This window comes from Pseudorasbora parva, chromosome 4, assembly GCF_024679245.1.
Source record: "Pseudorasbora parva isolate DD20220531a chromosome 4, ASM2467924v1, whole genome shotgun sequence".
Taxonomy (NCBI): Eukaryota; Metazoa; Chordata; class Actinopteri; order Cypriniformes; family Gobionidae; genus Pseudorasbora; species Pseudorasbora parva.
The window spans coordinates 9,422,902-9,438,028 of record NC_090175.1 but is presented as its reverse complement, the minus strand read 5'-3'; the positions used below and the strand labels follow the sequence as shown (position 1 = coordinate 9,438,028).

The following is a 15,127-nucleotide window of genomic DNA, read 5'->3' as shown; positions in this document are numbered from 1 at the left end:
CTAGAATGCTAATAAACATCAGAAATGAGATCGGGACAGCCATGAAATGTAACAAAAATATATTTACAATTATCAGCATGAGTCACAATCATTTCTTTTGAAAGAAACAATCAATACAAAAGTTTTTTTTTGTCCTTCTTCTTAACAGTTCCAGACAAACATCCCATGATTGTGTTGTTGACCACTAGGGACACAAAAAGGAGGAGGAACTTGACTTCACTTCATACAAAACCAAGTGCAGGACTGCAAAAATCAGACTCAATGAAACATCACTCAGCCCATTCATTCTTCAATGAGTCAGGCAACACAAGACAAAACTGGCATGGAAATTAATCTTTTGTGTCAACTTTTGAGAAAACCTGGTAAACCCAATCTGAAGGGAACTTAATCTGGGTTGATGCCGTGTTTAACTGATGTGAGAAAAAACAAGAATGTAGGCATTAAGTCAAATAAATCCTGTTCGTCTGGCTTCATGGTGTACATGCCGTGTTGGATGTGCTTCCAGAATTACCTCTATAGACATGGGCCATCAACAAAACGGCAATGTCACAAGGGAAATTAGCTGAACTGAAAAATCCAGACATGGACTAATGACTCAACTGGTCTAATATTTACATCTATATGAAAACAGCAGGCTGCACCTCTGACCACGAGAGGCATTAACACACATCAGAACCAAAAATGAAGGAAAACATCAACACTCTGGCTTTACAAAACACTCCAGGGTGAATCTCACTAGACCTGTCATGAACATATTTCACAAGAAAAAAAAAGAAAAAAAACATTTGCGCATTGAAAATGAAGCCTCTTTAGTACTATTAAAGGGATAGTTCACCCAAAAATGAAAATTCAATCATTAACTCACCCTCAAGTTCTTCCAAACCCGTAAGAGTTTCTTTCTTCTGCTGAACACAAAAGAAGATATTTAGAAGAATGTCAGTAACCAAGCAGAGAGAGCAACCATTGACAACCATAGTAGGAAGGAAAAAAAAGGAGGTAGTCAATGGTTGTTCTCTCTGCTTGGTATACACACATTCTTCCAAATATCTTCATGAGGGTGAGTAAATGACGACAATTTTCATTTTTGGGTGAACTATCCCTTTAAGATTTGAATTGGCTATTCAAACACGTTTGCCAACCGAATTATTAATGTAATAATAATAATAATATTTACACATCAAGGTAGTACTCATTGTACTTTAATGCAGATTGGAAAAAAATACAGTGACTTGTTATGAACTTATAAATAAGCAGAATGCATGAGTAAAATTTGCAATTATTGTAATCACACCATTTTTTTTTACATTGTGAAATATTCAGATGCATTAAAGTACACCAAATACCACCACCAAATACGATAAACTCTTGACCATTTGAAGATCGCATTACAATTATGCTAAATTGGGAGTTTGTCACAAATGCTGTCATTTTGCTTACAAAAATATAATTTATTTGATTTTGGGGTGAGATATGCCCTAGATGTGTTTTGCAGAGATTGACCCCCCCACACACACACTCTCACTGTTCCTGTTTCTCCAGCGCAGTGCCCGTCACTAGCAGCAGATTGCAGGCCATGAACTGCACATTAAGGATGTTGCTCGTGCTGCCCGTGTATTGTCCAATCAGCTCGCTGCTGGATCCGTCGGTGGGGGCGGAGCCATGGGCGTTGCGTATGTCCCAAACTCGCACGGAGTTGTCCATGGAGGCGGAGGCCACCAAACTGCTGTCCTGGCTGAAGGACAGGCTGGTGATGCTGTCGGTGTGACCCCGCAGGTCTTTAAACAGACTCCCGGATGCCAAATCCCACAGCTTCAGTCTCTGGTCCTCTCCGGCCGACGCCAGGTACTTCCCGTTGGGCGAGAAGGCCAGCGAAAGCACGGGGCCGCGGTGCCCGGTGAACAGCCTCACGGACGCCCCCTGCTGAGTGCTCCACAGGCGCACGGTTTTATCCGTCGAGCCAGTCGCCACATAATTGGAGTTGGGGTGAAATTTGACGCAGTCGACGTCCGAGAGGTGTCCGGCGTACAGGCGGAGCGGGTAGGTGCGCGCGAAGCTCCAGAGGCGAGCCGTGCGGTCGTGGGACGCCGTGGAGAAGTACAGGCTGCAGGGACTGACGTCCACGTCCCACACGGGGTAAGCGTGGCCGCGGTACAGGACGGTGTTGGTGAAGCTGTTCAGGTCCCAGAAGCGCACCGTGGAGTCCTCCGAGCAGGAAAGCAGGCCGGAGCCGTCCGTCAGGAACGCCGTACGGTAAACCGGGCCGCTGTGAGCCCGCAGGGTCTTTATCTCACTGCCTGAGGCGTCCTCGTCATCTGCCTGAGGAGAAACAGAAATACATGTCAATGAAAGATAACTTTAAATAGTTAATAAATTAACAAATATTCACCCAAGGTTTACCCTAATCAAAGCAATCAATTATTTTCACAAGTTCACACTTGTCATGTTTGGTTGGATTAAAACAAACCCTGGTGCGATTGCTCGTTTAGTGCGGTTCATTGGAACATATGTGAACCCTACCATCCGGAGCGGACCGAGAGCGCTAAAAAGATGGGTCTCAGTCCGCTTCCAAACGAACTCTGGTGCGATTCGACTGATATATGAACGCAACACGGACCAAAGACATGTAAACGAACCAAAAACAGGACGTAATGTCACAAGATGCGACGCTACAAGTCAGCTGATTTGATGATGCGGAAAGATCGGTGTATCCAAAATGAGTTTGAGCTCTGCTACGAAATATACGTCATAAAAGCGACCAATCAGGTTGTGCCCGTCTCCCTATGCCTTTGGTTTGGTTACTTTTGGTTCGCTGTTAAAAATGCCAGTGTGAACGCTACGCGGACCAGGACTGTTTTGTTTTTGGGTCCGGACCAAACGAACCGAACTGCAAGTTAATTGACTTTTAATTTAGACTGGGCTGGAGTTTCTATTTCCCAGCATGCTTTGCCATGACACTTAAAAGGGAGAGTAAATGCTAAAATTAAGTGTTATAAAAAAAATTGTGCAAGACTAAGGTTAAGAAGCAGATTTAGTTGCGTTTAATGTTTTGCTATGCTAATTTAGAGTTTCTGTTATGTTGGTTTTTTTGTGTGTGGGGTTTCCATCATGGTGACGAGCAGAGCGCAAGACTGGTTTGAGGACAGATATACATGTTAAATGTTATATACTGCTGTACTCATTCAGCAATTGCCATGCTATGCTTTGACCACTTCATTTAAAAAAAAAAAATGCGGGTCAGGATGCAGGTCGGGTACAAGATTTTCTTTCTTTTTTTTTTTTGCAGTGCGAGTTGTGGGCTGGTTAGTTGAAAACGTCCATCGGGTGCAGGTTGTTTATTCATTGATCCACGCATCACTGTTATGCATATCATTAGATGTGCTCATACCAGGCCTGCAGTATCCCTCTCGCCCCCCGGTGGCCGGTCCCAGTATAGCCGCCCCTCTGTGTTTTCTAATGGACCCGAGGCAAACTAAACAATAAAATTACACCTCAAATATTTTTTCCCCAAAGTGAGTTTAAGTCATTGAAGGCAGTAATCATCACAATGATTTCATTTCAAGTGTTCGTTTTTAAAATAAGTTTAGTTTTAGTTAGTTATCTCATGCTATAAAAACAGGGTGTGTGGCGTCATGATTGACAGCTGAGACTGACGTCTTCTCTGAGTGAAGTTGTCACTGAGGCGCTAACTGACTTTTTTCTGGATTTTTGGGAGCAGATTGGAGCTTTAGCTTTAATTTCTACATTTCCATAACTGTTTATTTCACACCAACATAATGAATTGTTCTGCATCTGTGAGAGTGTGGGCGGGCTTTTGATATTGCAGCTGTACTTCCTGCTCTCTACTGCGCAGACTCTGTCCCGAAATCTCTACCGCGCAGACTCGGTCCCAAGATGTCAGCGCCGTGCAGGCCGCCTGAAAGCTTCAACTCTGGCAAGCGGAAACGGATGATGTCGCGTCGTCCATATTTTTGTACGGTCTATGGCTCATACTTATGACTATGAATTAATCCGCCAGCGACCCAAAACACGAGAGACTGACAGCTGTCACTCACCTCCTCCTCCAGCACGTCACAGGCCAGTCTTATTTTAGACACGTCGGCCCTGTGAGGCCCCGCCTTCAGCTTCCTCGCCCGCAGACTCCACAGCTTGACGGCCGAGTTATCAAACCCCGCGGCCAGCAGGCGACTGTCCGCCGAAACCTCGGCCGTGTTCAGCTGCTGGTCCGTGTGCTGGAAGGCGTAGAAGCAGACCGTGGTGAGCGAAGGCGGACCTTCTCGCACGCGCTTTATGCAGTCCTGCAGCGACTCCAACGCTGCCTCGTTCTGAGGTAACCCCGCCGTGACCTCTACACGCTCAGCCCCCTCCGCCCCATCCAGCGCAGCCCATGTGGTGGAGGAAGAGGAGGTCGTGCTTCCCCCTCCCATCCCTGCGCCGTACAGCTGATAGTCGGTTCGGCGTGCCGCTGTCACCTCCACCTGAGAAAAGACATGCATAATAATTACAACACTGAAAAAAATGCTCTTCTTACTCAGTAATTGTCTTGTTTCCAGTCTAAATATCTAAAAATTCTTAAATCAAGATGCATTTACTGGACAAGTAAAATCACATAAGATATTTTTCCTTGTTTTCTTAAAAATAAAATCAAAATCAAGTGAGTTTTTGCTTAAACAAGCTAAATTAACTGCCAAAGGGGTGAGAAAAATAATCTTATTTCTGATTGAAAATAAATTATTATCATTATTAGGCCTATTATTGTTATAAATAACACCCATCATCATCAAGATGGATGGACTACACATCGTTTTATTAATATAATTTATGCATTAAACAACAATCAGAATGGTAAAGGGGAGAAAAATATACAACCATATTGATGAAGCAAACAATAATCATGGGCAGCTTGTCTAAGATTATTTAAGAGTAAAATAATCTGTTGTAAAGCCCAGCTCACTTCAGCGCGACCGCGCTCGTGTAAAGTGCACAAGCCACAGGCGCGTTCTCTGCAAGACGTTCTAACAATAGATCATAAATAAATATGGACGACGCGACATCATCTGTTTCCGCTTGCCATAGTTGAAGCTTTCAGGCGGCCTGCACGGCGCTGACATCTTGGGACCGAGTCTGCGCGGTAGAGATTTCGGGACCGAGTCTGCGCAGTAGAGCGCAGGAAGTAGAGCAGGAAGTACAGTCGCGATATCCAAAGCCCGCCCACACTCTCGCAGATGCAGAACAATTAATTATGTTGGTGTGAAATAAACAGTTATGGAAATGTAGAAAATTACAGCTAAAGCTCCAATCTGCTCCCAAAAATCCTGAAAAAAGTCCGTTAGCGCCTCAGTGACAACTTCACTCAGAGAAGACAACGATCTCAGCTGTCAATCATGACGTCACACACCCCGTTTTTATAGCATCAGATAACTAACTAAAACTAAACTTATTTTAAAATCGAACACTTGAAATGAAATCGTGATGATTACTGCCTTCAATGACATAAACTCACTTTGGGGAAAAAATATTTGAGGTGTAATTTTATTGTTTAGTTTGCCTCGTGTCCATTAGAAAACACAGAGGGGCGGCTATACTGGGACCGGCCACCGGGGGGCGATCGAGGCGCGAACGCTTCAGTTTCTGAGAGGGATACTGCAGGCTTGGTTCTAACCATATATATCTATGGTTGTAATAGCATACTGGTCTAACAGAACCGTCACAGACAGAAGCGTGTGATCATTTCGATGCTCTTGCTTCTCTTCATCTGGCAGTAAAGGCCTCATTTGAATAGCTCTGCTGTCTGTCGCCATGTTTTTCCAGCACCTGGTCCTGCCTTGATGCGGTGACTGACAGGGCGGGGGCGGAGACTTGATCGGCTCAGATTGCATTTTCAATTCCACATTGAATTTTGCTACATTCATTGCGGAACATGTAATGAAAATGCAATCGCAAGTATCTTAACTGGGAGTGTAAATGCAATTAAGAAAAATATCATTTAAATGATAATTTTGCTACAATTTTTGCTTTAACATTTTAAACAAATGTAATTTCTGTAATACATTTTCATTTTGCAACTTATAAAGCATTGTTTAAATTATATGTTAAAACTAGTGTAGGAAATAGCAAAAGTAAATTGTATTACTTCATTTGAATGATCATTTTGCTCCAAATGTTGCAATGTACATTTTAATACTGAAACGCATTGTCATTTTACATCTTACATTGCAAATTGAATATCGCTACACAAGCGTCCATAATGGGTGACGTCACGGACACTGCGTCCATATTTTTTTACACTCTATGTTAAAAACTGAGGTATGTATTGAACCATGGACTAACTATATTGTTGCATCCCTAATAATTACTGTAGCTCGGGTTCTTTGAGTGCTTCCTGTGTTTGTGGGCTGCTCATACCTGCAGGTGTGTGCTGAGCACCCAGCAGATGGCGCTGTTGTCGTCACTCTGCAGGTACCGCAGCAGGTAGCTGTACGCTTGATCCGTCAGGTGCACCACGTACTTGTGATCCAGGAGGGAGCAGAGTTTAGGGTTTGAAGTCACATCCTGAAAGACAAAAGGCTTGTTTGAGATTCTCCTTGCCTCGCCTAAAATGAAGGCGAGACTAGGCGGCTGCAGTGAGGAGAGGAGTGAATAAAGTGCAGGCAAGCCGGACAGTTCTCTCTTCTCGTAGTGGATCAGACACCTGCGAGATCAGTTGTGAATATCGCAGGATTCACACTCGTGCGCTGTGCTGCTGATAAACTGGATGTAATTTAAGTTATGTTGCTTTTATATGAAAATAAATATTATGAAAAAAAATTATGATCCGATGGTTTAGAAAGACATTCATTGTCATTTCCTCTCTCAAGACCCATAAAGGCTAGCCTAGAAATCTAGACGCACCCTAGCGGCAGCAAATTTAATTTGCCCGCAAGTGTCGTCTAGGAACTCTCAGGAGCTGTATTCCTCACAATCTGGACGGGCCAATCACATCGTGTATAGAGACAGTGGGCGGGGCCATAATGACGACGGCCGAGTTGCGTTTGCGTGCTTCTAGTAAACACAGAAACTGGCGAACGGCGGCGGTCTTTTGAATCAGCTTTGACCGCGACTGGAAGACTTGGAGTTAAGCTTTTCTCTGAGAAAAGAACAAAGAACGGCACTGAAGTCATTCTTAAAAAGGGAAGATGTGTTCGGAGTTTAGCCGACCGGATACGGCGAATGTTTAATCAGTCAGCGAGCTCTGTTTCACCTTCGCTGCTCTGGTTGGTGTAGCGCTATCCTATCGCGTGCAGAGGGAGTTTGAAAGACAACCGTTTATCCGCCCCTCGGATTGAGCTGTCTATGGTGAGTTTCCAGACCAAACATCTTGATGTGGGTCTGGCTTGTCAGGCTACATAAAGGCACTAAAGACGTCGTTACAAAGCCCATCTCACTACAGCGGCTCTACAATCATTTTATGAAGAGAGAGAATAGTTTTTGTGCTCAAAAAAACAAAATAACGACTTATATAGTGATTGGGCCGATTTCAAAACAAAGATTCAAACCGTTATGAATCAGTGAATCGATTCATGATTCATAACGGTTCAAATCTTTGTTTTGTAGCGACGTCTTTAGTGCCTTTATGGGTCTTGAGAGAGGAAATGACATTGGTGTCAATGAAGGCCTTTCTGAGCCATCGGATTTCAACACTAATATCTTCATCTGTGTCTGAAGATGAACGGAGGTCTGACTGGTGTCCAAAGACATGAGGGTGATGAAGTAATGACAACATTTTTGGGTGAACTAACCCTTTAAGAGCACAACATGTGCTTTTGATGTGCTTAATTGATGCATTTAATTGTTTTGTCTTGCCGCAAAGAATGATGGGAAGTTTAGTTTTGGTCTGTCTCCTCATTAACCAGCCAGATAAACAGCTTTAACCGTTAACAGCTAAAACAGACCTGCAGCGTGAGGGCTCCTCGTAGCAGGTCCACGATGGCTTTCTGCTCGGGGTCCTGCTGGAAAAGTGCGTGGAAGCGCCCGTAGAACGAGTCCACCGCTCCCTTCAGGCCACATCGCGCCATGTCCAAGTGCAGGTAGAGGAAAAGCGGAAACAACACGCCGCTCACCTCCTTCACAAGAGGTGCTTCTGCCTCTGAGACAAAGAGAAGGGTTGTTAAAACCAGAGCACTTCCTCCTGTGGATCAAAGCGTCACACGTGTGTTATCTCTCACCCTGCAGGAAGGAGCGCAGTCTGGAGAACTGGGTCTCGTACTGCTGGGGGTCTGACTGGCACGGGGCGGCGGACACCACATTCGCACAGCTCGACTCCGTCTGAACTGCACACGCCAGAAAGAGAGAAAGATGAGCATCGCCGTTACTTTTGTTGTAGTCAAGAAACCAAGACCAAGTTGAGACCAAGAACATACCAGCACTCAAAGGGTTAGTTGACCCAAAAATGAAAATTCTGTCATTAATTCCTCTCCCTCATGTCGTTGGACACCCATCAGACCTCCGTTCATCTTCACACACAGATGAAGATATTAGTGTTGAAATCCGATGGCTCAGAAAGGCCTTCATTGACACCAATGTCATTTCCTCTCTCAAGACCCATAAAGGCACTAAAGACGTCGTTACAAAGCCCATCTCACTACAGCGGCTCTACAATCATTTATGAAGAGAGAGAATAGTTTTTGTGCGCAAAACCCCCCGAAATAACGACTTATAGTGATGGCCGATTTCAAAACAAAGCTTAGAACGGTTATGAATCAGTGAATTGATTCATTGCCAAAAGTGCCAAAGTCACGTGATTTCAGCAGTTTGACACACAGTCCGAATCATGAATCGATTCACTGAATCATAACCGTTTGAATCTTTGTTTTGAAATCGACCCATCACTATACAAGTCGTTATTTCGGGGGGTTTTGCACACAAAAACTATTCTCTCTCTTCATAAATGATTGTAGAGCCGCTGTAGTGAGATGGGCTTTGTAACGACGTCTTTAGTGCCTTTATGGGTCTTGAGAGAGGAAATGACATTGGTGTCAATGAAGGCCTTTCTGAGCCATCGGATTTCAACACTAATATCTTCATCTGTGTCTGAAGATGAACGGAGGTCTGACGGGTGTCATTAGGGTGAGGAATTAATGACAGAATTTACTTTGGGTGAACTAACCCTTTAAATTCATCTAAAAGATCCATATATACTGTCAGAGAAATTACTTATATTTAGTTATTAAATGTAATTAGAATAGTAAGACACTATAGCGCTGATACCAATCAAATCACTGACAATAAAATTAATAGAACAGAAGTTGCATCTGAATTGGTACAATTACACCTTCATAAATAATGTTAAGATTAATTTAACATTAATATAATTTAATATTCATAGAATCATTTATTCAACCGATTTGTTCAAAGCAGCCAATTCATTTAATAACGAAACATTGCCGTCATTTAATATTAATATTAACTTCTTGTTTATTAAACGTTTATATGAATCAATATAATTTGCAATCACGCTTTTAGTCATGAAAACTGCTCTCTTGTTCGTGATATTGCTGAATTATATTCTATGTTATATATATATATTAAAAAGAAACTACATATAAGAATTTTTTGGTCATTTATATAAATTTGGGGCATTTTTCAAACAACGCTGCATTGCTTTTGAACCCGGCAGCACAGTAACAAAAGAAATCACATTACAAAGAAGTTATTGATTGCATTTTAAGCAGTAAGTTTTACATCAAATCACATTAATGATGTTAAATCAGACAACACACCGGCAATTTTAGTGATTATCCTCGCAGTTGTGGTCTTGAGATAACCGGTGATAAACTCTGAGACCGAGTACAAATGCGGACGAGACCAAGACAAGACGGTCCTTCAAAAAAAATGTTTTTTAACACGCCGTATTTTTCTTATATTTGACCTTTATTCCACACTGCTGTCTACACTGTCCTTTGAACAGGCTCGTTTGCATTGAACTTTCAGCGCTGTCACTTTGCAGACACTGTTTATGCTCAAGCAGCAACATTACACACTCACTAAAGTTAAAAAAGTGAAATCGCATACAACCACCCCTTTAAGACCAGTCTGGAGTACTACAACACTAGCCGTTACTATTGTTCAGGGTTCATGAAAATATCAACATGAAGTTCAGTCACCCGTCAGACTGGCAGCCATCTCCTCAGCGGACTGGGAGAGCTTGGCCCCCTTCAGAGAGCCATCTGTGTCTATGTACTGTCTCCTCTTCAGGTACTGGGTCACCGCGTATTGGATCTGCTCCGTCCGGACCCGCTTCATCTCCTGAGGAGAGCACATAACACACATACGTCGTGAGAAAGATGCCAACACACAGAGTAATGCAGGAATTCATATTTCTTTCACATCGATGTTAGAGAATCATAAGCATGCACAAAGATTTCATCAGATTTTTAAGGAATCTTAAGCATTCTCCAACATTTGATATGATTTTAGGGCATCACAAAAAAAAAAATTAATGAATCAAACATGCATAATTTAATACTGTATGTTTATGATTCATTAAAACTGAACAAATATTCAGGTGTCTATGATTATCTAAAATTGAATCATCATATACAGTGAGAAAAATAAGTATTTGAACACCCTGCTATTTTGCAAGTTCTCCTACTTAGAAATCATGGAGGGGTCTGAAATTGTCATCGTAGGTGCGTGTCCACTGTGAGAGACAGAAAATAAAATCCAGAAATCACAATGTATGATTTTTTTTTACTATTTATTTGAATCTGGGCTGATTTCTCACCTTTCTTAGGATCATTGAGACCCCACGAGGTGAGATCTTGCATGGAGCCCCAGTCTGAGGGAGATTGACAGTCATGTTTAGCTTCTTCCATTTTCTAATGATTGCTCCAACAGTGGACCTTTTTTCACCAAGCTGCTTGGCAATTTCCCCGTAGCCCTTTCCAGCCTCGTGGAGGTGTACAATTTTGTCTCTAGTGTCATTGGGCAACTCTTTGGTCTCGGCCATGTTAGTAGTTGGATTCTTACTGTTTGTATGGGGACGTGACGTGAAACATCGGAAATCGAACAATAAATAAACTATCCGGTTTGGAAAGTGCCATGTAGCGCAATTTTTTACAGTCGGGTGCGTTTACATGGAGCACTGTAATCGGTTTAAGTCCAATCTGAATGAAAATGCTCTATATAAACACCTAAATCGGAATAAAAATGCCCAAACTGAATGAAATTGTAATCGTTTTGAGATGGGTGACCTTTTCATGAATCGATCAAACGAAACATTTCACCATGTAAACGACCTGATCGGATTACTTTTGAGTGTGCGTCCTTATACGACGTACACAGCGCGCGCCTTCACCCCTGAAGAGCGTGCGCCACGCTCATGCACCAAGCACGTTGACAAGAGAGGAAAGTACATTTTTCTGAGGGATAAACTTTTTAGAAGTTATGACGATAATGTTGGCATAATAACACTGTCCCTAAACCTACCGATGTAAGCAAACAACTACTTCAACTGCGCCTGACATTAGAATTTATTTTTTTCTGAGATGATTATTACACTTTACAACAAATAAATAGCTCATATAATAATAAAATAAATAATTCCAGCAGCTGGCGAGGACGGCGGTAGACAAACAGAGCTGTGAAGATTGCATAGGGGCACTTCATATCGATTAAAGGTGGGGTAAGTGCTTTCTGGAAACCGTTGTTGATATTTCAAAATCCCCAAAATAAACACACCCCTACCCCCAAAAAGGGTCTCGGCCCTATATTGATAGCTCCGCCCCACACATACGTAACCCAGGCAACGAATATGGCAGAATCTGCGATAGTCTCGATAGTACACAAGCTAGTCCAGCTAACGACACATTACAATTATGACAGGATTAGGATTATATAGATCATGAAAAGAGGAAACAAACATATATTGGGAGTATAGTACTTGTAGGATTGTGACTTGTATTTTGTGAGCTGACGCTTGAAACAGACAGGGAGGAGATTTAAATGCTCATACAGTGTGGAAATGAACGGGTCTTTATCATCGCTGAAGTGAGCCATAATACGATCGCAAATGGACAAACAAGTGAACATGACACACGAGCATATTCCAGCAAAAAACAGCATATATTAGTTCTCGGCTAATGTCAGTTATGTGTGTCGTGCGTTTTGAATAATGAGGTTGAGCGCTCTCTTCTCACCATCAATAGTAGACACGCCCCTTACTGCTGATTGGCTACAAGTTTGTTATTCCACTCGGCCCGTGTCCTTTTTCTAAAACAGTTGACATAACTCTTACCCCACCTTTAAATTGAGTTTCAAACATTAAGTTAACAATTTATTTTTCCATACAGGCTGTGGCCTGAGTCCTGTTTATGACTGTCAGACTGTTAATGCATTTGTGATTGAACCTCCGTTACGGCAGGGTCCGGTTTATTTAATATATTTTTTTTTATTGGGGGTCGTAGATATTCGAATATATTGCTTGATATTTGATATCCGTTCGAATTAGACTTTTTTCAAAAATGACAGCCCTAATAAAAATAATAGATTTAATTTATAACGCACTTTTCATTCCAAAGAATCTCAAAATGCAACAGTGTTGAAAAAGGAAGAAAATAATAATAAATGAATAAAAAGTAAAAATAAAGAAAAAAAACAATCAACACATAAAAGCCTTTCTGAACAGCGAAGTCTTCAGTTCAGCTTTAAACTGGTCCCGGCTCTGTACTGCTCTCAGCTCACTGGGGAGCCGGCTCCAAAGCCTCCTGGCCGTCTTTATGCAGCTATCGACCTCAAACAGGTGGACATTTTAAAGGCAGACGCACAGGTCTTTGAGGGTCAGAATTCTAGCTGATAGACAGGTGTTCAAATGCTTATTTGCAGCTGTATCATACAAATAAATAGTTAAAAAAATCATATATTGTGATTTCTGGATTTCTTTTTAGATTATGTCTCTCACAGTGGACACACACCTTCCCCTACGATGACAATTTCAGACCCCTCCATGATTTCCTAGAGGGAGAACTTGCAAAATAGCAAGATGTTCAAATTCCTCACCGTATTTAAAATATCTTAAATTTTAGATAATCATACAGACTTTAATCTTTGCTTTAATTTTTATGAATCATAAACATGCTTACTTAAATATACGATGATTCACTTTTAGATAATCATATAGACGCTTGAATATTTGGCTCAGTTTTAATGAATCATAAACATGCATAAATATATGATGATTCATTTTTTTATAATCATACAGACGCTTGAACATTTGGTTCAGTTTTGATGATAAACTGCATAAAGAAGCATACTTATTCGATATGCGAATCATATGCACACTTGAATATTTGACTCAATGCTAGAATCATAAGCATAGTCAAATATTTGATTCAATTTTAGGGAAGCATGTGTTTGATTTAAGTTTTAAGGAATCATAAGCATGCTTGCATACTTGATTTGATTTTAGGAATCAAACACGTTTGAACATTAGGTTTAATTTGAATGGATCATCAATATGCATGCTCAAATATTATGCTCGCCCATTCCGTTTGATCTCTGGATCTCAGAGGCGCTGACTAACGTTATGATGCCCAGAAAGACAGCTCGACACAGCCATTCACAGCAGGTTACTTTCTGTGCAATGCAGCCAAGTCAACGGGAGGCGAGCAGACAAGCCAAAACACAGATCACCTCATTAGTTACCCTTGGATAAGATTAATAATTTTAATAAATCATGCAGGTCCACATTTCCGCGCGGCCTCAATCACTGAGCTCATCATCACCACACTTCTGCACACTCTGAACTCAAATACACCTCAATCATTCCGGCTTATATCGGCTTTACAGGTTAGTAAAGATGTTTAACACCTACTGCATATTCCGTATGCGACAGTCCTAGAGAAAGTGCTCGTTTAAGCCATAGATGAGGCGTTCAGGAGTCGACGCCAACGCCGCTCCATTGGTCGCGCACACTCTTCTTCTGCGCCTCCGCTGATGGCGCGCGGAGATCTCAGGCGCTGCTCTGCGCCCCCTAGTGCGTCCACCGGATACAACTAGTGTCAAGAACTGGAAGATTTAAAGAGGTGGATTTAAAGAGGAGATTTAGGGTGCTTTCACACCTACCTTGTTTGGTCCGGATTTTCGGACTTTTCAGTTTGGTACGAACCAAAATTACAGGTGTGAAACCTCCCCCGGACCATGGTCCGGACCAAACAGACGAAATTTGGTCCGACGAAAAGAGGTAGTCTCGGTCCGGACCAAACAGAACAAAGGTTCGGTTCGTTTCTTGTGTGAAAGCATTTTCTGTATAGTTCGGACTTTCAGACCATTTACAGGAAGTTCTGGTGTAGGATTAGTGAAAAAACACAGATTAAACTCACTGCACATGTGAGCAGCAGTGATGGAGCGCGCAGCATTTTAACCAGAACCGCTTGTGTACTTATGTCAGCTCGCGTGAACAGCGCGCTCTGCTTGACTATATGAGTTTCGGTTTATTTATGAGACCGCTCCAGTTCATGTGCAACGCAAATGATCACTCCGTCACGGGATGTCTGCTATATTATTTATTTAAGCTTATTTATTAAATTCAGGCAAACGATGAAACATTTATTAAAATTAAGATACAAAATAAAGCTTTCTACAAAACAAATCTTAATGTCTTTGACATATATTGCACATCTGTGCACGTTTCATAATCAATTTAGCCTAGATGAAATTTAAAAATAACATTATAATATTTAAACATAACTATAAAATAAAATACATTGTTTGGCTAAAAAGCCTATCTTTTAGGAGCTCCTCCTTTCCTGTCGGCGCCGATAAAATGTTTGCTCAACGAGGACGTTCATTTGGTGGATTTGCCTCGAGTATAGTTGGTGCTGCAGATAGTAATGCCATAATATTAACAGTATTGGCAACGATGCGTCTGCTGTTCATTCTTGTCAAAAGTTAGCCGCTGAATTGACAACACACTGACGTCAGACGCACGTCCGCTAACAAACCAATCAATGTTAAGATGCAGCCCACATAGATGATGACGACAGGACGCCAGTGCGTCATGTAAAGTTCTTTGGTGCGCTGACATAACTGCAATGTGAAAGCAAACCAAAACGAACCAAATGTCCAAACACGAACTTTGGTTCGGACCTTAGTG

At 41.9% G+C, this 15,127-nt stretch overlaps 1 protein-coding gene across 2 annotated transcripts; it reads right to left on the bottom strand.

Moving 5' to 3' along the window:
* Positions 1 to 42: 42 nt before the first annotated feature.
* taf5l (TAF5-like RNA polymerase II, p300/CBP-associated factor (PCAF)-associated factor) lies at positions 43 to 14,006 on the bottom strand. Of its 2 annotated transcripts, none has more exons than XM_067440808.1 (7): positions 13,847 to 14,006; positions 10,140 to 10,281; positions 8,202 to 8,306; positions 7,929 to 8,122; positions 6,403 to 6,549; positions 4,053 to 4,475; positions 43 to 2,316 (listed from the first exon to the last, which is right to left on the bottom strand). In XM_067440808.1, exons 2-7 carry the CDS (start codon positions 10,276 to 10,278, stop codon positions 1,519 to 1,521), a joined length of 1,806 nt encoding a protein of 601 aa, XP_067296909.1. In that variant the 5' UTR covers positions 10,279 to 10,281; positions 13,847 to 14,006; the 3' UTR covers positions 43 to 1,518. The 2 variants fall into 2 exon arrangements, with proteins under 2 accessions (XP_067296909.1, XP_067296910.1); XM_067440809.1 differs by lacking the exon at positions 13,847 to 14,006 and adding an exon at positions 10,628 to 10,644.
* Positions 14,007 to 15,127: the final 1,121 nt, after the last annotated feature.